Raw genomic sequence first — 24,378 nt, forward strand, 5'->3', positions numbered from 1 at the left:
CATAATCACACACACACACACACACACACACACACATCCCTTTACTTAAGTATGCAGGCGTTTGCACACACACATATTTATAAGGACGTGTGGCTGCATGAAAAACAAAGGCAGATTATTGGTTAGCGAGGGCAAGCATGAAAGTCATTGTTCAAATAGACACACACAGCTAGCAAGAGTGTGTGTGTGTGTGTGTGTGTTTCTTCCCTTTGCCTCTATGAGTCAATACCAACAATTGATCTGTCAGTCAACAAATTAACTTTCCCTTCAAACACACACACACACACACACACACATATATACACACACAACCAGTGTAAGTATCATCAGCTAGAGCAGTGCAGCCATCCGTCTCCATGTTAGTCCTGTCAGCTGAGCGAGTCCAGCATCTATCACTGATAAAACCAGGCTAACTGGACATATGGAATCCTCAGACACTGTGAACATCATACAGTCAATTCGTCTGGCGTTTAAACGTATAAAATCCCATTTTGAAAGCATCTTGCGTCTTTATTTTGACCGATTTCCTGTGGAAACAGAATAAACGGGGTGCGGTTGGAGGGTGTTGTACAGTATGTTGTGCAGATCATGAAGCTCTCTAAAAGGCAAATTTATCATTTTGGGTTGTATAAATAAAATTCACTTGACATGACTTGATCAGGGTGGGACATAACACAGAGCCATATAATCTAATAAAAATGTAAACCAGTGGGATGTCTGCTAAACAGAGAGGCTGCTTTATTTAATAGAAGGAGATGAAGCAGCATTGAGCTAAATCTGTGACGGCTGTGTTAGTCGATACTTTCAGGTATTGTATTTTCAGTAAGAAGATAAAACCAGGGATGAAATAAAATCATGTAAACTTACTTGGTATATTTTGTTAAATAGATATTTTGGAAGAAAGGTGAAACAGTCATTTTCACTGACTTTACGGTATGTGGTGGTTGCACTCATCAGCTTTCAAGCCCAGCAACTGACCATTATTGTCATTATCGATCAGTTGTTTGGTCTTTAAAATGTCAGAAAAGGGTGAAAAATGTCGATCGTCGTTTCCCAAAGCTCAAGATGCAACTTAAAGTGTCTTGTTTTGTCCACGACCAACAGTCCCAAAGATATTCAGTTTACTATCGTAGAGGACTAAACAAACAAGAAAATATTCACATTTGAGAAACTGGAAACAGAGAATTTGCTCATTTCCTCTTAAAAAAAGACTCAAAACGATTAATAGATTATCAAAATAGTTGATTACATTTCTGTTGATCGACTGGACGTTGCAGCTCTAGCAATATACAAACCCACACACCAACATTTTCTTGCATCCTTATTTCTGCAACTTCTGTTCTATCAGAAGAATTAGCCGTTAGCCTGACGAGCCACAAATGATTCTGTCCTCTCAGCCAGTATCTCTCCTCTTTGACAATGTCTATTGATCGGACGCAGTCAGACCCTGCAATCAGGTCTGATCTCTGACTTCAAACTGACACACACACACACACACACACACACACACACACACACACACACACACACACACACACACACACACACACACACACACACACACACACACACACACACACACACACACACACACACACTCTGCTGAATCAATACACTTGTGATCTGATCCCAGACTGGATGTGAATAGAAAATAAAAGCCTGTCTTTAATGAGAAACAATAAGTCAGAGTAATGATAATGCTCTTGTAATCAATACCAACAAAAGGAAAAAGAAGATCTATTAATCATTTATTTCCTGATGAGGTGAACTTTGGAGCTGAATATTTAAAAAATGCATAAATCAATCACGGGTTGATAAACAAGAATGTTTCTGATTGATTATCTATTATCTAAACAGGGACTATAGTCTACCTAATGGCAGCTGATTGGCTATATCCTGATAAGACACTGTACTTGCTCCAGTGCTAATGAACTGAGACAGAAAATGAAATCACACGTACGTACACACACACACACACACACACACACACACACACACACACACACACACACACACGCACGCACACACACACACAGTGATATTCATGCTCACTCAGACAGCTCTGCCTGCAGGATGGTAATTTTAGAGTTTCTCAATTAGGAGCAAAGCCTGTTATGAGAAGTAGCTGGAGCTGCAAGAGATTACCAGCGGCTCTGACAACTGACCTAGTAAAGATAGAGAGAAGAAGAAAAAGAGAGAGAGAGGGGTGATGAAAAGAAAAAGAACAGCGAGATTTTTCTGAAAAGCAGCACTGAATAGTGATTGTGACAAGCATTGTGTTGCTGTGAATATTCGGTGTAAAACTGAATAAATAAAAGTGTGAAAAAAGACAGGAGCTAAGAAATGTCAGAGAAGGAAAAAAAAGACAAGACTAACATGATGGTGACCAAACATGGGGATGAAAGAAAGACACAAGGGTGGAAAAATAAAAATACTTCATACTGTTTTTAGTCTGGGTGAGACCAGTGAAAAGTAAAGAGAGAGAGAGGGAGTTGAGGAGAGAAGCACAAGTGTGTCATGAGAATGGTATGATGACGGATCAAGGAACGATAAAAATAAAATGGTGAATCAGAAGTCTTTACGCTCACAAGACCACAGAGGGTACTGTGGAGGGTCAGGGAGGGGGCAGTCAACATTAGCAGCTTGCTACATACTGTACCAGTCGAAAGTTTGGACACACTTCTCCCATTCACTAGTTACACGGATTGAGTGAGTCAACAGAGCACTATGGCATTCATTGTTAATGTGTTAGATATTTTTAATGATTCTGCAGAGTACATAACTGCAGTCGAGAGGGTGAAAACAGTGAACAAAAAAGCTAAATTCATACATTTCTTATTATGAAAGACGAGTGCCGACTATGAAATCAAGCAAATTATTTTATTCTATTGCCCTTTAAGGGTCCGTTCAGATGTTGTGTCTAAGAACGCGTGCAAAACACCAGCCGTGCCACTTTCATCCTTTTATCCAAGGTGCTTGGGAGGTTGTGCTACGGTCACCCCTGCCGTTACTAGGCAACCAAAACCGCTTGAATCTTTTTTTGGTTTTTAACAGTAGTTGGCAACCAGCGTTGGCTGACCTTTCAACCGGATGTTGAGACGCCCTTGGACGGAGAGGGTGAAGCAAGTCCTGTGAAGCTGATTGGTTAATTCTTGTCACATGACCTGCAGCGTGCTTGCTGCATTCAGAAATAACTGAGATTCTTCCATCTCGTTGCACCGCTGACACGCCTGAAAAAAACAGACACGTTGCAACAAATGCACACCACAACGGCGTCGCTTAGGGTTTTGAACGTGCTTTTCGAAACATCTGAACAGCAACAACATCTAAAGGCTAGTTTGCACTTAAGAAGCCATCATTTACGAGAGATCTTATTAGAAACATGAAGATGACTTCTTTGGCTCTTGACATCACTGTGTTGTTATCAACACTACCCCAAAAATCCCTTATGTTCTCTGCAGAGGTGGGAGGAGGGAAAGGAGGAGGACATTACTGCTGACACAAAAAAGGCAAGAAGCTTACAGGGGGGATTGTTGGGGTTTTAAACGGCTCTGCGCTTAAAAGAATGACACTTAAAATACTGCGACATGATTGCTGCAATCGTGAGAGAATAGAGCCCAGCAGTTCAGCAGCAGTTCAGTGTTTATGTCGATGGCTGCAGGTGCAGAGCGAATCTGAATCATCATGTCAGGAACATTATAGCGATGGGTGAGAAGAGAGACGCAACTCTAAGAAATATAGCTTCACTTAGTCCTTTTTTTCTTAACAGCATCTGATAGACAGCCATATTATATCGCTCTGAAAGACTCAGCCACATATTCATCCACAAATCCAATCAGAGACCATGCCTCCTACTACTCCATAATGTCAGAGGCACGCTGAATTACGTAAGAGCCTCAGCAAACCCCCCCGTAGCAGCGGCATCAGTGGTACAGGCCTAACACCAGAGATATATGTGAGGCAATGTGAGGGCTGGTCCATTGTGACGGGGGTGTGCTGGTTTCTTTGCCACGGCGTTGCTGTAGTAAAGTGGATGAATAGGATTAGGGCTCAGCCCCTGCTGGTGGGGTGGGGGGTGGAGGGTGGGCTGTCTGTGTGACGTCCCGCCAAGATGGACCAGATTACCCTCACAGCCTGATTTTAATGGCAAATCCTCACAACACCTTGCACGCACGAGCACACACGCATGCAAACACACACACACACAAGCTTTATGGTGTGTGGATTGTAAGCAATACATAAGGAACAGATGCAGACTCAGCGTGAATTAGAGCTACAACTAATGAGTATTTTCAGTCTAAGTTACTTTTTAATTAATAGTTTAATTTATAAAAAACAATGTCAAAAACTGTTGTCCAGATGTCTTCAAGTTGTATGTTTTGTCTATCCAACACTCCAAAACTCAAAGACATAAATTTGTAATGATACTTATATAAACTGAGCCAATCATCAGATTTAAAAAAGCAGGAAACAGTGAATACTGGACTTTATTTCTTGGACGGATAAACAGTTAATAGATTATCAAATTCTTGTCAATGGACCAAGCAATTAAACCAGTGGTTCCAAGTCTTTTTGGCTTGTGACAGCTGGCTGCAGCTCACGATTGTCATTATCAATTAGTCTGTTGATTATTTTCTCAATTAATAGGTTAGTAATTTCTATAAAATGTCAGAAAAATGGTGAAAAACGTCAATCACTGTTTCCCAAAGCCCTATGCGACGTTCTCAAATGTCTTTTTTTGTCCACAACCCAGAATAAAAAGAATAAATCAGAAAATCTACACATTTAAGAAGCTGGAACCAGAGAGTTTTGATATTTTTTCTTCAAGAAAAAGAAAAAAGTCACTCAAAATTATTAATCTATTATCAAAATACTAAAGCAGCGCCTACCTTGCCTCTGTCAGTTATAACCAAATCAGCCAAAAACTGAACTGAACACTATATTTAATGATCAGAGGAGAAAACAAGCTGTGATTAATTCATGTCATTTATACACATGTATTTGGATACAAACACCCTGATGTTGACTCTGTTGCTGTGGTTAGTGTGTATATGTGTGTGTGTGTGTGTGCGTCTGCTGGCAAAGCTCCAGTGTGTAACCTAGTGTCCCACAGTGAGTGTGCAGTCAGCTGAGAGTCACAGGCTGAAGGAATTGGAGCAGATTAAAAGTCACCCTGCCTCTCTCGCAGTCACAAGCCGGGGTCGACACTCACAGCCACTCAGCACATCCTTTCATCTCACGGGATTTAAGAGCAGAACACACGTCCAATCGGATGGGACTGACAGTTCACACAGTTATTAGGAGGCCTAGACAAAAAAGAAGCTGTGTGTATACAGTATACATGTCTCTTATCTCCATCTCTGGATAACTCACTGGTTAATAAAAATAAAATAAAAATAGTCTGAGGTATGCAGCCTGCTGTCACTTCATTCTCCTCTCTGCAGCTACGTTGGTAAAGAGCTGCTGAAATGGAAACTCCAGCCGATCCTGCTTCACACATTCTGCTAGTACCGCACGCCAAAAGAAACCAGGCCATTTATCGAGTGTTTTACATCAAGACGCATGAACTGTGAGTACTCGGGCTGCTATTTTTTTTTAATTTACCTATCAATTAATCGTTCAGACTATGAAATGTTTAAAATGTGGCATTCACAGTCTCTTAGAGGCCACTGTGATGTCTTCAAATAGCTTGTTTTGTCTGACTAACAGCCTAAAATGTTAAGATATTCAATTAACTGTCATATATGAAAAGAAAAAAACAGCAAATCTTCACATTTGAGATGCTGGAACCATCAAATATTTGGCATTTTTTCTTAAAAAAGGCCTTCATCGATTATCAAAATAGTTGCCTATTAATTTTCTGACAATCAATCATCGCAGCTCTAGTGAGTGCGTACATTTTTAGCACAGTGATTTGCTGTCATGCAGTGTTATACATACAGTACAGTTAATTCTTTCGCCTGCAGCGATCACTCAAGTAACATTTGGTCAAATTTTTTCATGTTTCAACAGCTCAAGACGACTCAAAAACAGTCCAACCTTCGCTGCCCTAGGCATCAACAGCCACTATCATCACTAACGCTTTTCTCCTGAGTCTGGAGAAATGTTACATCATCTGACTCACGCTGCCATTCTTTCTACTGAGCTTCAAATGTACTATCATCTTCATCATCTTGTTGCTTAATTTTCTAAAAGGTCTTTGAGGTTTTTCATTCACCTGCTTGTTAAATGTCTGTGCATTTTCTTGATTAAGTTTTAATCATCAGGTTTCCAGCCATGCAGCATACCGTACATGCAGATATACAGAATACTCAGCCATTTGAGCATTGCTTAAACGCTGTACGGTATATAGGCAGTGTGACTCACATTACTCTTCCTCTCCTATAGCATCCCATCCCTCAGCTTTCAATCTCAGCGGGGTAGAGCCTGATTGAATAACATGTAGCTGAACGACAGGATGATGGAGAGACAAAGGGACATATAGATTTACCTTCCTAAACCACCAGCAGCTTTCTGCCTTCATTAGAAAATTAACAGAAGGAGAATAAAAAAAAAAATAATCAAGGACTGAAGAGATGAAAAAGGTGAAGACTCCGAGCAAAATTAAGCTCTTCTATCCAGGATAATGGATGAACAAGCAGAGACAGGGAGAGATTAAAAAAAAAAAAGGTATTCAGAAAGAAATCTGGAGGAAAAAAAGGGAGGATAAGAAATAAAGGAGAGTTAGAGAGCGAGATCAATCCTGAAAGACAGAGTTGGCATCAGCAGCTTAGCCTCGCCTTACAATTCGGACCAATGAGACAGAAAAGAACACTGGGTAATCTGTGAATTAGCACCCAGAGAATATTTCAGTATTTCCCAGAAGACCAACAACTAATTCTCATTGTGGAAGCGGTGAAATGAAAAGAAAGAGGAAGTAATGGAATACAGGAGGGGGGGGAGAGGACATGCAGTATACCCTTCAGATAGATGGAGCCCTATAGGGAACAGTCCAACTGTGTGTGTGTGTGTGTGTGTGTGTGTGTGTGTGTGTGTGTGTGTGTGTTCGTCCCAGTTCAGCAGTGTGTGCAATCGATGCTCTCTGCAGGCTGAGCACTGTCTCCTATATTGCTTTTAGAGCAGCGTCCATGATTAATTCATTAACCGTCTCTCTCCACTACCTTACCTCAACTTGACAGCTTCACTGCATTTTGCACCCCTCACACCCGTACACACGCACCCTCTTCACTGCGCAGCAGCGAACAAATGAAAAACATTCTGAAAACAAATTTGAAAACTCTGTTCATGTGTGAAAAAAAAGACTGCAAGGCTGTTTTTGTAAAGATCTCCATCCAAACTGAAACACAACCAATAAAAACAGTCAAATCTCCTCTTTTTAGTCAGCAAACAATATTACTTCACAGCTAACATCGGACACAGATGTGATCACGAGTGCAGATGGCGTGTACGGTACATGTGGTCATAGATTTGGGGCTGTACACAGATGTTTGTACAGAATCTGCACAAAAGCTTGCACGCCACACGGGCGTAACTGTGACCTGAAGCGTTCATTTACATTTTAAGCCCATTTTCCTCCGTTTTACACGCATCACTACAGTTTCTGTGTATTGGGCTCTGAGCGCTTCCAACACACAGGTGACCTACGCTCTACACTGTACCTGAACGCCTCCAGTGTAGACACACAGACGGAGAACTCGCTGCTGCTGCTGCTGCTCTGTTGACGTGCTGTTCACGCTATGCTTGCTCTCTAGATACAGCGTAAAACTGGATGTGACAGTGTGTGTGTTTGTGTCACAGAGGTCACAGCAACAGCACTGTGAGTTCCTCCTTCTGGGGTCTTACTGTTGATACAAGTCAAAGCACAGCTCCGGGGACCCTTTAGAGAGTGCACACACACACACACACACACACACACAGATATATCATGTGTGGCAACATCTACTGATATTCTTGACCTATTTTTTTTTCTCTTCAAATGGATGCACACGCTGACAGCCAAACATACATCCACAGGCAGAGATTCCTTCCCATCTATCGGCGATTATATCCAACTTCCAGGAAGCAGCCACAGAGCTGGGACAAACATCCCTCCTTTTGTGTCAGTGCAAACTCCAGGAGCTCAATAACTGCCGCGCAACACTGGAGAAAAAAGTTTAAAAGATGTGGGTCAGACACACAGCCTTCACTGTTACAGTCTGCACCCATCGGCCGTCATGAATACAGGCCCTGTGTGCCGCGGGGAGAAGAGAGGGCCACTGTTGCCACACAAACACACACCAACACACACATTTATACGCTGGAGCAAATATTTCACACTCCCTGGCTCGAGCCCTCACGACTATTCAACTCAATTTTCCTCCACTGACACACGAACATACACAATGAAGCTCATTGATTATTTTCCTAAATATCAGCTGGGTGCTGGTTATGTAAGAAGCCTGAGGGCTAAAGAGGGGAGGACTGCTGTGAACGGTAAGAGGGGGAGACAGGGGGACAAAAAAAGGGAAGCGGAGAGGTGGGAGGAGAGACGTCACAGTGACAGATTTACTGCTTATGAAGATAAAATGCAAAGACAGATAGAGAGACAGAGCGCCTGAGGGACCTCATTTTGACACTGCAGCATTTTTCTTACGGCTGGTTTGCATACAGTAGCTGGATGCCCTGAAAATGTAATTATTTTCCAGCTCACACTCTGTGGTCTCATTTGTTTTATATCATCTATTATTAAAATGAGTATTATTTGGACTAACATTCACAAATCAAAAGGTAACAGACTATCCTTCGCTCATCTTGAGTTATTTTAAAATGAGAAATATTTGAAAAACTACAAAAATGGTCATTTATTTAATGAATAATCTCATTTTGATGCAGTTAGTGACACTGATTTCTAATTTGACTGCTCTAGATACCTCGTCATTCGTTAATAAATGGATGATTAATCCTTAATGAAGCTTTCAGAGAGCAGAGAGAGTGTATTCTTTAGGTTTTACACTATTTGTTTATGATGAAAAAAGAAATTTCATAATCTCACTATAATATGATCATTTTGAATGATCATTTTTGAATAAATACGGGTCAAATATAACCTGAACACCCTCTACACTGTGCACAAAAATGTGTATCAGCTGCACAAAAGTTTAAAAAGTTGAAATATTTGGGTTTTATTTAATTATGGGTTTAATATCAGGCTAAAAGATTGATGTTTAGGATGTTTTTACTGTAGGCTGATTTCAAAACAGGTCAAATGTGACCGGAACAGTATGTAGGGGTTTCATATCCTCCACTTAATTTACGTGCTTGAGTATTTACTGTTCTCTGTCTCTTACATATAAATATATCATTATTCATATCTGCAAGACGCCCCCCTCTTTCTACTGTCCATTGTTATTGCATTAATAACAAGCACTTTGTCACAGCAGGGTGTAGAAGCCTCCCAGCAAAGCCCCGAGCTCCGTGAGCGTTTGATTTCTCTGGTGGTTTCCTCCTCTCTACCCTCCTCCTCCTCCTCCTCCTCCTCCTCCTCCTCTACGAACAGCATTAAGCTCGGTCAGCGTTTGGTTCTCCCTGCCTGGGGAGGGTGCCGCAGCTCTGACAGCGTTTGCTTTTCCTGCCGACACAGTCAGGTGCTGCTGGAGAATGTGACCAAACAGGAAGCAACCCGGAAAAGACGGGAAAAAGCAGGGGAGGAGGGGAGGAGGGAGGAGGCAGGGGAAAAAAGAGAGAGAAGGATAGAGGCAGAGTGAAAGAATTGAAGAGCTAATGAAATAAGCGAGTGAGAATGTGAGGAAAATGCGAGCGAGAAGGACAGACAAGGCAATAGAGAGGGAGAAAATCAATACCGAGAAGGAAGACAGAGCAGAGCAAACAGCTATTAGAAGCAGAAGGAAGCGACTATGAGATCATTATTGTGAGTTTCATTCTAAAATGCAATATCCATTATGTGAGGAACTACAGCAAAGTGACTAATGATCTGAAAATACAACTGAGGTATTAGCAATTTAAGGACATAGACTCCAAAATAGTAAAATATTGCACATAGTTGTTCTCCAACTTGTAACAGAGGCCGTACACACTGTGCCACACTTCAATTATACAACTGTAGAAGTACTGACAACGGTTTGACAAGGGTGTGATGTCAAACACAGAGAGAGGGAGATTGTGCTGGATGACTGAGGGAAACAAGAGAGGAGAGATGAAGGAGGAGGAGGAGGAGGAGGAGGAGGGGAGGTTGTGTTCTTGTGGGAAGAGATCTACCGTGAGATGAGAGCAGGAGCGAGGGAGTAGGAAGAGAAAAACTAGGCCACATGGAAAAATCCAGCTGTAATGATCTGACTCTGGGACTGGCCGATAGCTCCCCCATGTCTGCCTCTCTTCTCTCTCCGTGTCCGTCTTTATCTCTGTCACACCATCTTCCTCTTCTCTCTGATATTCGGTTAAGTCTCTACTCCCCATGGCTTCCTCTCCCGAGACTACAGCTACGCTCATTTTCTGTCCCTCCGTCCTCTTAACTCTTCTCTAATTTTCTCTTCATTTCCTCCGATGTCAGAGATCATTCGTCCAATAACCAGTTGCGGGAGCGAAAGAACAATTTTTCCCCACTCTTTGCCCACCATCTAATCTCCACATCTCGAGGTCTAATTTTACCTCTAATGGGGTCACATTAGTCCAGAAGTGTGACATTTCTCAGGGCACAAAGACGGGAAACATGACGGGCAGGCTGGGTTAAAGATAGCATATTCAAAACAGCGACAGATACACTTTAATAGGATTCATGAGGCGGTTGGAAAAGCACAGGCGTCCTTTGCACGGCCGCTGCGTGTTGAGCATTACAGAGGTAAGTACACAAACACAGATCTGGAGAGACAGGAGGAGCCGACTCGCCACTTCCTGTATTCCATAGAAATGTGGGACGTCAGCAGACACTCAACTGGAAACCCTTCCTGGTGCTCTGTCCACTTCCTGTTTCTTTTTCTGTGTCACTGACCTCTGTGTGTGTGTGTTTGAGCGTAAAGAGACTTTAATGTCAGTATAAATGACAAAAGTTTGAACCAGTATGTTTGAAGTGGAAGGACTCCGGCAGGTCTGATCAATAATTCATTATCGTATATGGACTTTCATTGGGATTATATTGAGAAAATATGATCATATTGTTTTTTTCTTTTATGCATTGAACATATTTTCATTATCAATTAACCTGGGGATTGTTCTTCTTGATTGATCAGTTCATTGTTTGTTCTATAATAATGTCAGAAATAGAGAATCATAAAGCTCATCACCATTTCCTAAAGCCCATCATGACTCACGCATTCAAATACCTGTCAAATACAGCTCTGGATGCAAATACCAGTATACCCAGTGGGAGTATTGGGGAGTTACCAGGAAGTATTGCTGGTGAGTCACAGTGAAGGCAGTAAAAAAACAATAGAAGCCTAATACAGGACTTTTGTTTTTGTCACATATCTGTCAGCATCAGTGTTTATGTGTGTGTGTGTGTGTGTGTGTGTGTGAACATGTGCTGTATGAGAGTGTGTGTGTGAAAACTTATGTGCAACTTTCAAACAGTACAGTAAAACATAAATCCTGATGGGCAGAAAAAGCCACAAAGAGAATGCTTCCTATGCTTCAATGGCACATACCGGCTTATCGGGTCAACACACACACACACACACACACACACACACACACACACACACACACACACACACACACACACACACACAGAACTGAGCCGAGAAGTTGGCACCGCCGGCTGACTGATGAGCTAGAGGTGTTAAGTATACATAGAGGGAACATCGTGATGCCATCCTCAGCCAAAGATCTTCAGCGATGTTAACCCTCCTGACAGCGCAAACGCACTCAGTCAACCAAGACTACACACACACACACACACACACAAACACACAACACAACACAACACAGGATATAGATGTCTCCGTTTGCTCATGATATCCAGACTAAGATTTAAGATTACAGCAGGCAAAAAACACACTGGAATTGATTTTCGGGAACACAAGACGATTTACCGGTGCTTATCATCACTTACCTTTTTATCTGTCAAACACGCATAAGCACACAGACAGACACACACTTTCTAGTATCTTTATTTGTTAAGGGCAAAGATCCTGTTCTTCTAAATGTCCAATTGTTCTGTTTCCTCTCAAGTTTCCTGGCTCCTGCATGCAAAATTACCTTTTTCTTCCACCGGCTAAAAAGCCAGCGAATGTTTGAATTTTACCAGTCATGCAATAGATGTTTTTCTGGCTGGCGAATGAAGGAAATCTACCAGCCGCTTGCATATTTTACCAGCATTTGGCTGGTGGCTGGTGCTAATTTTGTGCCCTGCCTAGCTTATATTTGGCTCTGGGTGGATTTTCATGGACCGACGCTGTACCTGTCATGTTTTAATGGCGTCCTTTTAAGCTGCTCTTAAGCTCAGGGCAATATAATCATACTTGTCTAATTAGGATTACTAAAGAAAGAAACAGCAGTGGAGAATAAATCCACACTGTGCTGCTTTCTACATGATAATTAAGGAGCTACTTGAGTAAATATAATGTTCATGTGAGCGTTGCTGTCAATCTGCCCTAAACCATCTGCTTTTCCACTGACTCAGTGTGTTTCTGTGTGTGTGTTTTCTGAGTCAGGTCCCAGTGTTTTTCCATATATGACCCTGTCGCTATTGCTTTGGATATCCTGTCATTGTTACATAGCTGTTGAACACATCAACACAAATACACACGCACGCACACACACACACACAAACACCCCACCTCCCTCGTGAATGATTTAAGCCGTATCGAATGTCCCTCCTCCCGTTTCAGTCAAGTGATGCCGTAAGCAGGACGCCAAGTTCGCATTTCTCCGTCTATTCTTCCAGACAACTGCTACAAGTGACTCACACACAGCTGACAGTAGTGAAAAACCACACACATAACAGTAAATATAGAAGATAGCGGTGCATGGGGTCAAGTTTGCGGAAGCATAATGAAAGTTGCTGCAATCCAGATAGAAAGAGGAAGAACAATATCTGAGAAAATGAATGAATGAGTGACAGGAACGAACTTGATATGATCTACACGACAGCAGCCGAGCTATTGTTGAAACTGTCTTCAAAAGAGAGAATCATCGTTAGACGCTGACATACTGCAGCACAAGCTCTGTTGTGGTGGAGTGACCGGAGGACACAAGACAAGATCCTATAGGGTTACAGCTCCATAATAGCAGTGATGTCTGTGACAACACAGAGGTACAATCTAAATATATTGTAGAGTAAAAGACAGAGAACGCAAAAACCTCAACAAAGAACTTACAAACTAACCACTGTCAAATCCAACTTATTCTTCTGTCTGTTGGATAACATCAGCAGGACAATCATTGAATAATTTCAGTCATCTATTAAACTACAGTTTCACAAAATTTGCTTTACTTTCTCCGTTTCTTACTGCTTTAACTGCACATATGTTTTATTTTGCTGCTCGTCACGTCAGCCAAGAAAACTCTGGTATCTTGGGATGGGCATTTGATATTACCTAATCAATAACTGACCATGAAATTTAAAGGATAGGCTCACAATTTTTCAAATCTGATCCCCTCCAGATGCACTTACAATATAAGTGATGGGGGACAAAATACACAGCCCTCATTTGAGCAAAAATGTAATTAGAAGTTTATCTAAAGATAATATGAGGCTTCACTGTTTGTGTCTCCACAGACAGTGTTTTTCTGTTCAGCTGCAGTGGAAGGATAGTAACACAAAGAGAGGGAATGTGGCGCCAGAAAGACAGTAACTTTGAAAGATATTGACTTGAATTGACTAATTTGGATGATTGAAGCCTCATATTAGCTTCAGATAAACTTAAATTAACCTTCAGCCTTTATTTGTAGCAATACTACAACAACTATAATGATTTTAAAAGCTTTAAAAAGTTAAAATAATTCACTGTGGCTTGGCTGATTACACATGGATGGCTCATCCCAACCGGTAAAGGCAGATGGCCGTCCACCTAGTTCTCCTGGAGGTTTCTTCCCGTTAAAGGGGAGTTTTTCCTTGCAGCTGTCGCCAAGTGCTGCTCATGGGGGAATGTTGGATCTCTGTAAATTAAAGAGTACAGTCTAGACTGCTCTATGTGAAGAGTGTCCTGAGATAACTTCTGTTGTGAAGTGTGTTTTGACGCTATATAAATAAAAGTGACTTGACTTAAACAGTTTTTTAAGTAGATATGCAACATACACATTCTACGTTTTATAAGTTGTGGATGTAGAGAGAGTGTAGAGCCTGTGAGGTACACATCAAACAACATAAGATCTGAGTCAATCCTTGCACAAAGTTGACCAAAGTAACTTCCTATACATTGATTGCTCCTGACAAATAAAAGGACCAGTGGTTTGTGGCTATCAACAATGCCAGGAGTACAGGAGTACTGCCCTCTGATCTGTTTGGGTTACCTGCTGAGATTTTTAATAGGCCAACAGGCCCATGAGGCCCGTGTCCGACCACTTAAACCACTGTTCCCTTCCTTTAATCACCTCTCTCATGAGAAACACCACCTCTAATGCCTTTTTTATTTATCAAGGTAAAGCGATTGCGCTGGCAGAAAAAACTGAACTGCGACTGCGATCGACAAATGGCACTTTAATGGAGCGCGATCATTCGCTACAGGCTGAGAAATGGACTGCAGTTCTGCCTGCGTGCTGAAGTAAACCCGCTCTGAATTTACATCCACTGTGTGTGTGTGACTGAAAGAGAGCAAGAGAGATTTAATGGAGGTCCTACTGCCTCCTGAGGAAGTTAAACAGCTTTACCAACTTTACCATTTAGATTTGTTTTAACAATAAACAAGCTATTAACGCCAGACACATAAATACGAATCCCTGTGTGTCAATAACACACAGGCATGAGTGTAACAGCACCAGCTTGAGTTATGAGTGGGATTATCTACATTCAACAACAGTAAGTGCCAGAAAGTTTAAAAAAAAAAAATCATAAAAAAGTATTGTTTACATTATTTAAAGCACTTTACTATTATTTATAACTTGCTGCGCCTTAAGCAAACTGCCCGCTGCAGCAAAAACTAATATTTGGGCCAAAAAAGACATGAGTGATGTTAGATACACTGAAGACATCTGATCCAGATATGGTTGATACAGTTCAAAGCCGCGTGTTTTTACATTCCCTCTGCGGAAAGCTCATTCCAGACCCCTGCAAATCACAAGAGCCGGGCAATGCGTTGCCATAGCAGAGATGCTACAAACTGTGACTGAGACCTTCTCCCAAAGGGCTTCTTCCTCTGTGGTTAGACAGGTGGGTTGCACAGAAACTAAATGCTGGAGGATTTAAGAACTGCTGAAGAGAACCTCTTCATATCCTGAATCGTCTTTCTCCTCGTGTCTCTCATACACACACATTTGCTGTTCACACATATACACACACACACACACAGGCTGAGTCCCAAACCCCAAGGAGTTTAGTTTCATTATAATAATCAATAATTAAAACCACCTCCTTTTCATCAGCGCCAGCATCACAGATGTGACCTGAGCCTATTGGCTGTCTGCACCCCCCCATCCTCTCCCTCACACACAAATACATACTCCTCCGTCCAACCCCCCCCCCCCCCCCCCCCCCCCCCCCACACCCCACACCCCTCCTCCCAACCACAATTTCAGTAGAGGCATTCATTTTTAAAGCGCCCCTGTCACTGGGATTATAAAACAGCAAGTCTCAATGCTGGTGGTAACGCCACTGCTGCAGGGGGTAACAATAAGAGAGAGAGACACACACAGAAAGAGAGATCTGCACTAGCCCGACAGGCACCACTCTGTATGAGCAGGGCTGTTTTCTCATCTAAAAAGGTGCTTTGAAAATCTTTACATCGACTTGCAGAGCAGCAGCTTTGATATTTACAGGACAAACAGCGAACGCAAGGCAAAACATGAGGCCATGTGGGGAAAATTCCTTGATGCTGGTGTGCAGGGGGACTTCATAAAAACTGCTTCCTCTGGTGTCTCTAAACCACAAAAGTGATTACAAGTGAGTCAGGGCGTGCAATTTGCTCCTACCCAGTGCAATACAGAAGGAGGCTCAGCAATGAGCAAGAAGCCATGCCTTGTTTATCCAAAATATCAACAAGGAAACAATCCAGATTATGAAACTGGCAGGTTAGGGGCTGGCTGGCTGTCTGCCCAAAGATCAACTTACAATTTCAGACACACTCGGTGCCCCATGTTTGAGTTCATCACATCCCATTCCTTTCATCTCCTGACAAAAAACACTTCAGCATTCCTTTAATATTCCCAGAGGTACATGAACGTGTCTCAAATTTCCAATAGAAAGTTACAGGTCACTTCATCCTGTTACATTAGGGAATATTCTATTTAAATATTTCAAGCTCATCTGTGATATTTGTATTTTCCTGAAGACTGCCATACTATACATTTAACCTCCTCCCTTTTTTCTTCCTTTACCTTTGTATCTCTCCAGCACATCTTCGTACGCCTGGGCGAACTCCTTCTCCTGGGAATGGTTTGTCGGCAGTAGACCCGGTATGAACCCAGCCATGGTGGCTCTCCAAGCCGGCTTGCGAGTAGAGAGGGGTCGGCCTGCAGACTACCGCAGTGACCCGGTCCCGTTGCTGCGCGTCAAGCCCCCAGCTCCGGCTCCTTCACTCCTCCGGCGTCCAATTCAGCAACACCTTGTGTCAAACTAGTGAATTTGATGCATTGACGCACTCAAAATTCCCGGTGTAGCTCACTTCAAAAACAGGGTTAGATAATCCGTAGGGAGACTTGAGAAAATAAAAAAAGCACAACAAAAACCTTAAATGAGCGCGTATTTATGAAAATGTAGGACGTTAAAGAGGCGAGTATCTACTTGAATGACGGTTACATAAACGCTATCTATCCATTATCGCCGTATTGGTGTATGTGTGTGTGTGTGTGTGTGTGCGGGAACACACAGTCGCATCGCTCGGTGTGTTGTCTCCGACCAGTCCCCTCCTTGACTATCGGCTTCCAACCGGCGACTGCTGCTTTTTGTGTTTCGGTGAGGGAGGGAGTGTAGCCAACACACCACAGATGAGTGTCCGTGGAGGGAGGGAGGGGGGGAGTGTGTCTGTTTCCGTCCCCGCACTCCGGCTTGCTATCCCAGGCTGTGTCGGCGTCCTGAGGATCCGAGACGAGCCGCCCAAGCTCCCAGCATGCTTCCCAGCCGTAATGGCCGCTTCTATCCCAAGCTTTGCGGTGTCTGCCTCTGTCTGAATGTGGATGTGTATGTGTGTGTGTGTGTGTGTGTGTGTGTGTGTCTCTCTCTCTCTCTCTCTCCCTCTTCTGCTCAGGTTTCTCGGCTCTTCTTGCAGTGGCTGTCTTCCATCCCTCTCTACCGGCCACGCCAGGAACCTCCGCCACAGGAATTTCAAGAGCCGGTTGGGGAAGAGCTAGCCAGCTTGCATTGCTGCCGGTGGAAAATAGAGCTGGAGCGCCCCCAGATGGTGCCCACGGCTCGGTGACAGAAAACAATTCAACCCCAAGCCAGGCCAACAAAAATATTGACAGTAATGTCATTATTTTCTACTGTGTCAGACGTTAATCTAATAAACGATACTTGTAGCTTATTATGTACTATAGCCACTTATATTTACATTAACGGTAGCCTATATTTCTGTTAGCCTACAGCAGCTAACTGCCGAATTTGATGGTTGGAATCCAGCTCGGTTATCTTCAACACTAACGATAAATTTCATTAGTCCCCTTCAGTGAATGGTAAAAACAAGAAACTATTTCACTTTATTTGACTTTTTAAATTGTTTTATGGGCAATTCCTCCATTGAGCTCACCTAATTTACGACTGTTTGTTAAATAAACTGCTGTTGAGCAAGATGATGAATAATGGAGGATACAGCATGGCCAGTGTAACGGTTACATTTTGATTTTCCTTTCAGAAATAATAATACAAAAACAAATAAATACATACATTTAAAAAATAATTAATTAATTAATTAATTAATTAAACGGGATATTAAATGGGAAGGTTAATAAATGGGGGGATTAATACAAAACAGAGGCAAATTAAAACAGAAATATCTATTTATGTCACTTTTTATCATTTAATTAATGCCTACATTTATTTTGGTATTATTTTTCGTGAATTTAATGGCATATTAATTTATTGAAAGATAGGTCCTTACTTACAGATATTTATAAAAAATATTTTATACCAATTCATATCTAGAGACTAATGACTGAAATGAGTTTACGGTATTGTCTGTCAGCATTTGTGAATATGTTTTTAATCCTTTTGATGCCCATACTTGCAGTATGTTATCTGTCCGCATATTAATTCATTTATTAAGTCATTTATTTATTTCTTCATTTATTTTTGATATTGGCAGTTTCGGTCCTCCATAGACCATAGACGTGCAACTTTGCCAGATGTACGATAATTATCGCATTTTTACGATAATTTTGCCTTTTGTACAATATACAATCAATAATGCTAAAAGTCCCATGATGTACAATAATTTGATCATTTTTATCTTAGTAGCTGTAATCGCATCTCTTCTCACATGACGTCTTCCAGCCAATCACTACCCCCTTCCACGCATCGTATAACTACGTCAGCAGTTGTATTTAAACAATGTGGCTAGATTTGTTGGCGGTTTCAGAAAGTCGGTTGTCTCAATAAATACGTTTTCTGAAATTAAAAATCTACACCTATTTGTTCTCTTAGTTATGACTTACATACAATACTTTTCTTCAAAAAACAATAATTTTAAGTCTCGGTACAAAATATGTTGTGGTTTTGGTCTCAGTTTCAGAACCGTTACACCCCTAGAAGGTACTGTAGGAGGCATTTTCTTTCCATGGTCTAGCTCAACTTGTCCAAAATGATGTGAATTACATGCTATGGCCTTCACAGTCATCATATCTCCACCTAAATGAACACCTATTGAAGATTTTGGACACAGCACAGCACGCTCCACCACTATCATCAAAACATCAAATTATGTCCTGGAGGCTCACAGTGATCCAACACCTTACAAAGACACTTTATATTGGTTTTTCCTTCAACATCCATTTGCTCTTGCTGTAGCCAGAGCCTGTCCTTGTGATTTGGGTGCCCTAAGCTGACCCCCACACCCCCAGTTGCCCCTGAATGAACCCTGAACAGTAACACAACAAACTAGATTCATGACATTGATCTAGACTAGTTAACTACTGTAATGATCATCCAATACAACTGGTTGTCAGCTTTACAATTGAGTTGTACAGTGTGAAATTGTGAAGAACGACTAAATGGTAAATTAGTTAACCTGGTAAAACCCAATATACTGCCCAATATACTTCCCTTATTATGGAAACTGACAGTATAACACAATTTAATACTTTACATTCACATACATGGGACTCACTGCATGTTACAGGATTTCCATCCAACAATGTACCTGTATGTAAGAAGAGTTTTGTTTTTGGATAAGATGAATTAATGGAGCACACTGCCATCTAAAGGCTTACTGAATTAAACTGTTCCAATGAGAACTGTATAAAATAAATTCTATGGGAAGCCTAATTACTGTAATAGGCTACAAAAACACTAATTATTTATAATACATTCTCTAGTCTTGTATCCAAAATGAGCGCTACCAACAGAAACAATTATTGACACATTTTGAGCCAGAGGTCATTTCAGGGAACAACAGATACAAAGCAGAAATGTGCAGCTCCGTGTCTGACTCAAATAGGCTATTTTGATGTGAGGCGATTCTGCCTCTCAGTCTGTCCTGTCGTGCAGGGTGAAAACACAGCCATCCGTGGATAATCCCAGTACATTATCATCCTGAGGTCAAAACCCATAAAGCAGCCTCATTGAAATGGTCTGGAGATTATGTAATTTAATCCCATAAAGATCACCTTAAACTGAAAGCACAACATCAGACCCATGCAGCTTTTAGCAGCAATACCCCTCATTTCTCTTACTGGGAAATGGCGATTATATGCTGAGCTCAGGTGAGGCTGTGCTGCACAAATCTTCACCTTATGAGCTGCAAACATTCACAAAAATTGAAGCAGATGTGGAGGGGTTTTTTTATTGTTATTGATATTGGTTTATAATACAAAACATACATAAATGGGCCACAGGAGAGAAATCTGCATGGACTTTGAGATTCTCATTGTGTGGTCTGGGTGACTTCCTCCACCCCTGCACTTTGTAGTTACAGGTATTTACACAAAAAAGTCACCAAAGTTGTAAAAACCTAATGACCACTACTTGCAGGATTATTCATCTGTAACTTCCATATTGTCTAAAAAGTATTCTACTTTGTCTCTAAACTCTTCAGGCAAGTTTATTTTGCAATTTTATCTCAAAGATGTAAGGAGATCATGACAGGCGAGGTGTAAAATTCTGCTCATATTGAAATAAATATGTGTTTCATATTGTAATCATGAGGAGAAAAGCTGGAAGCAACGTCCAAATTCGAGTTTAACTACCCATCGTTCATCCTCTGCCCTCAATCCACCGCTCATCTTTTTTTGGGGCATTTAAGTTTTCATTGGTTTTGTACAAGGGTTGGTACATGGCAGCAATCAAGCCCTAATATAATTTCAGGGTTAAGGGAGTAAATATTATTGCAAGACATAGTGTGGGGAAATAAAAATAAGTATCACACACAGAAGAGAGAAATTCAGTCCAAAATATAAGGAAAAAAACAAAGATTTTGGCTGTGTTTGCTATCTAAACTGGCTCTCTATCAATCTTTAAGCCCAACAATGATCCCAGAAGGAATACCCATCTTCCTAGTTAGCTTTTAATCTATTAAGCATAGACTCATAGGATGCATTTCTACCAAAGATCTTGCAAATCTGCTCCAAATCTAAAGCTGTTGTACATGTTCAAACGGCCAACAGTATGTATAGTTGTGTGTGTGAGTGCATGCGTAATGTTGGTGAGTCACTGCTGCTGTAATAGATTTCGCATTAGCTGTGTATCATCACCGCCAACATGCATATTAAACAGAGCCTCCTTCAGCTAACAAGATAAAACAGAAGCGTGGAGAGTACATACTGTATTTATTATATCATGGGTTCAAGCACCGAGCAAACATTCACACAACGTTTTCCCCTCCTTTCCTTCCTGTTAGTCTTGAATCCCAATCTGAACACGTCATAAATAAGCAAGACCGTCGCCTCGTCTGTCCTCTACACTGCAGATATCTGATGTATGGCTTTGCAGCACAAAACACAAAGTTTTGTAACAGATGGAGGAACAAGCTGAAGGCTGAGGGGAAAATAAATCCCAAGATGTTTATGGAAAACGCAGTTTTAATTTATAACTGTAAAAGGACCAAAGATATGACTTACATGCTTCCAGTCATTAAGGAAATGCTCTCATGTGTTAACAATAATTACCATTAATCAAGCACCTGCGGCTAAATGATTAGCAACAACTCCATGCAGATGAACTTCCCTTGCCTCCTTTTTCTCATTCTGTCTTTCATTACTTTTAATGTCCTGTTTGTGTCTCCTCGCCCCTAATTACAGGAATAACACACATCACATTATCCACACACCAGTGGAGATACAAACAGACAACTTGGGGATACGAAGCTTCATAATGAAAGCAAAACAGCCAGCAGATATAGATGTTCTATGTTGTTGTCTATCTGCAGCCCCCTGACACACACACACACACACACACACACACAAACACACACACATAAGTCATACAAACAAGACAGAGGTTGGCGTGACCCTGGTCTCAAGGTCCCGGTAACATTTTATGTCGAGTACACATAAAAATGAACATAAAACATAAAAATGACACGCCTTTTACTCTTCATATAAATGTAACATAAGACTACAGTTAAAGTATATGTTTTTAACATCTTTCATCGGTTCACTGGTATGACAATAAACAAAGCAGGAAGTATTTACAGAGCGCAGGAGTCCACCTGGAAAAAGGACACAACTTGTCAACATGGGGAATCTTTATATCTCCCCCTAGTGGTGAACAATGACAATGACAGTAAACTCTGACCCCAACTTGTCCCGACTGACTGAAGCAACTATTTATCATTTCACTTATATTAATCAGCTCACTGTGTGTGTATAAGTTAATTTTCTAAATGTGAAAATATAAGTAGCAAAATAACAGTATGTATATGTGTATTAATGTGAGCGACTGACAAAATGAATCATCTCGTTCTCCTCTCTGTCTGCCTCTCTCTCTGTCACTTTCTGTTTTCTTCCTGCACTCTGTTCTCTTGTGTTTGCGTGTAGACATGACTGTGTATGAGTGTGACTTTGTGCGACTGTGTGTTGTTGGGGTTGTTGTATGCGTGTGTATGCTGTCATGGGGAGTCCAGCTGCACAATGAATGTGCTCTGTGAGCCAAAAGGACATACAGTCCTCAACACATCAGCATGACCAACGCCTCAGCAGCAGAGCTCAAATACATCTTCTAAATTCATCTTTCATTCAACATGAAACTCTCACATCAACCACAAAACATTAAACATCCAGTGTTTAACATCTGAACATATTTCTGACTCTAGATATTGCTGGGAGCAATGTACAAAATGGCTAAAAATGACACATCTAACATCAAACAATATGATCTTTTTATCCACGCCTGCATTTCTGTTTGAATTACAGCCTAACAGAGCAGTTTAGTGCCTTAAATAACCAGGAGATTGAATCAAATCTATTGTGAGTCTTAGTGTGACTTGGATTAGTGTGTTATTTGGTCGCATAAATGTTAGATAAGATTCTTATTCGTCTGACCTTTTGGCGTACAGTACCATTTCAAATTTCACAAATTACACTGAAAACTGAATTACCATTTAAAAACGCCAATATACTGTGGTTAAAGCATTCAAAACAGCCTCAGAATAATACATTTATAAAAAAAATCCATGGTTGATCCAAGAATGTAGACAAATCAATGGGATGTCCCACAATCCAATAAATCAACATGTCAATGAAGTCAGTGTTGGTGTGGCTGCATTTCAGTAGGGACGAACAAACTGCAGCTATGAGGAGCGTCATTAAAACTCTAAAATCGAAAATATGTACAGTGAGTGAACTATATTACTACCTTACAACTATAAAGTACAACATGAATATCTCATTTTTAACACTGGAAAAGTATTTTGAATTTGATCCACTGTCTGACTTAAACTTTTGTACATAAACTCAATTATCTCCTCTCCTATAATCTAAGAAATATATGCAAATAATGTTCATTTTAAAAGTTTAAGTGTCGGACACACTGCTTGTATGTACACACCTTAAACTCTGATTAAAGGTGAACACAGAGAAACTTCTCACTTTCAGCAGATGAACTCTGAACGTGCATCATTCTGCTCAAACATCCAACTGAGAGAACAAGAAATAAAACACAGTTTTTGAGAGGAGAGAGACTTTAAGCATTGACATCTTAAAGGGGAACTCCTTTTGAAAACTGTGGGTATTTACCAGACAGGAAAGGTCTCAGGAAAGACGCTACCGAGTTGCATTGTGGGAAATGTAGGATCCAGTGTTTTGGGATATGTCGGCCTCTGCTGCATGTCATCAAATTTAACCGTATCTCTTTTAATCTGTCAAATCATCAAGTTTATTGGAAGTGAAATAAATCCCTTGAGTATGTTTTTGAGTTATGTGACGCCACATGGGGGTTTTCACATGTCACTTCTTTGGACATCTTAAAAAGTTTTTAATTCTCTGATGGTTTGATGTTAAAATATTCAACATAAGTGCTGAACTGAAGGGTTCCAGCTCTAATAACACACCTCCCTCTGTCCCACTTTATCTTCTCCTTGTTTCTTTTTTTTTTTTTTAACCTCGTTCAAGGTCTTTCTTTCTCTTGCTCCGTATAATGCTCTCTCTCTCTCTCAGTTTTTCTCCCTATGTCTCCCTGTGCTTCTCTTTCATGGTCTTTCATTCTGTCTTTTTGTTTCTGCCTTTCAGTCAGTTTATCTAAATTCCTCACTCTTTCTCCACTTCAGCTTTCTTTCTAAATCTTTCTCTTCGTCCTCTTCAATCTTTTACCCCCTTTCGTTTTCTCTGTCAGGTTTGATCTATCAGTCCTGCAGTTCCTGGCTGCGTCTCTTAAGTTTCCCTCCCTCAACTTTTCAGTGTTTCTCTGGTAAAATCTTTTGCCTTCTTTCTCTTAACCTTTCTCTTTCTCTTTATGTTTTGTGACCTCACCCCACCCCTGTCTTCAGTTAAAAAGTCATTATTCCTTTCCCCTGTACACCTCCCCCTCCTCTTTGAACCCTGCACTCTTTTTACTCCTCCGCTGCCTCCCTCTCTCTTTCTCTCTCCCCCTCACTGTTTCTTTCCTCTCTTCATTACCTTTTACATGGACTGGATCATTCACTCTTC

At 41.1% G+C, this 24,378-nt stretch overlaps 1 protein-coding gene across 11 annotated transcripts in view; it reads right to left on the reverse strand.

Moving 5' to 3' along the window:
- macf1a (microtubule actin crosslinking factor 1a) overlaps positions 1 to 24,378 on the reverse strand; it is a 236,795-nt gene that overhangs the window by 192,345 nt on the left and 20,072 nt on the right. Inside the window, exon 1 of one of the 11 annotated variants that reach the window (XM_042434977.1) lies at positions 16,465 to 17,476. The exons of the other annotated variants lie outside the window; for them this stretch is intronic. Within the exon in view, the coding sequence (XP_042290911.1) occupies positions 16,465 to 16,558 (94 nt within the window). The 5' untranslated portion in view covers positions 16,559 to 17,476. Of the gene's footprint in view, positions 1 to 16,464; positions 17,477 to 24,378 lie in introns of those variants that run through there. 11 annotated transcript variants of the gene reach the window in all.

This window comes from Thunnus maccoyii, chromosome 15 (assembly GCF_910596095.1).
Source record: "Thunnus maccoyii chromosome 15, fThuMac1.1, whole genome shotgun sequence".
Taxonomy (NCBI): Eukaryota; Metazoa; Chordata; class Actinopteri; order Scombriformes; family Scombridae; genus Thunnus; species Thunnus maccoyii.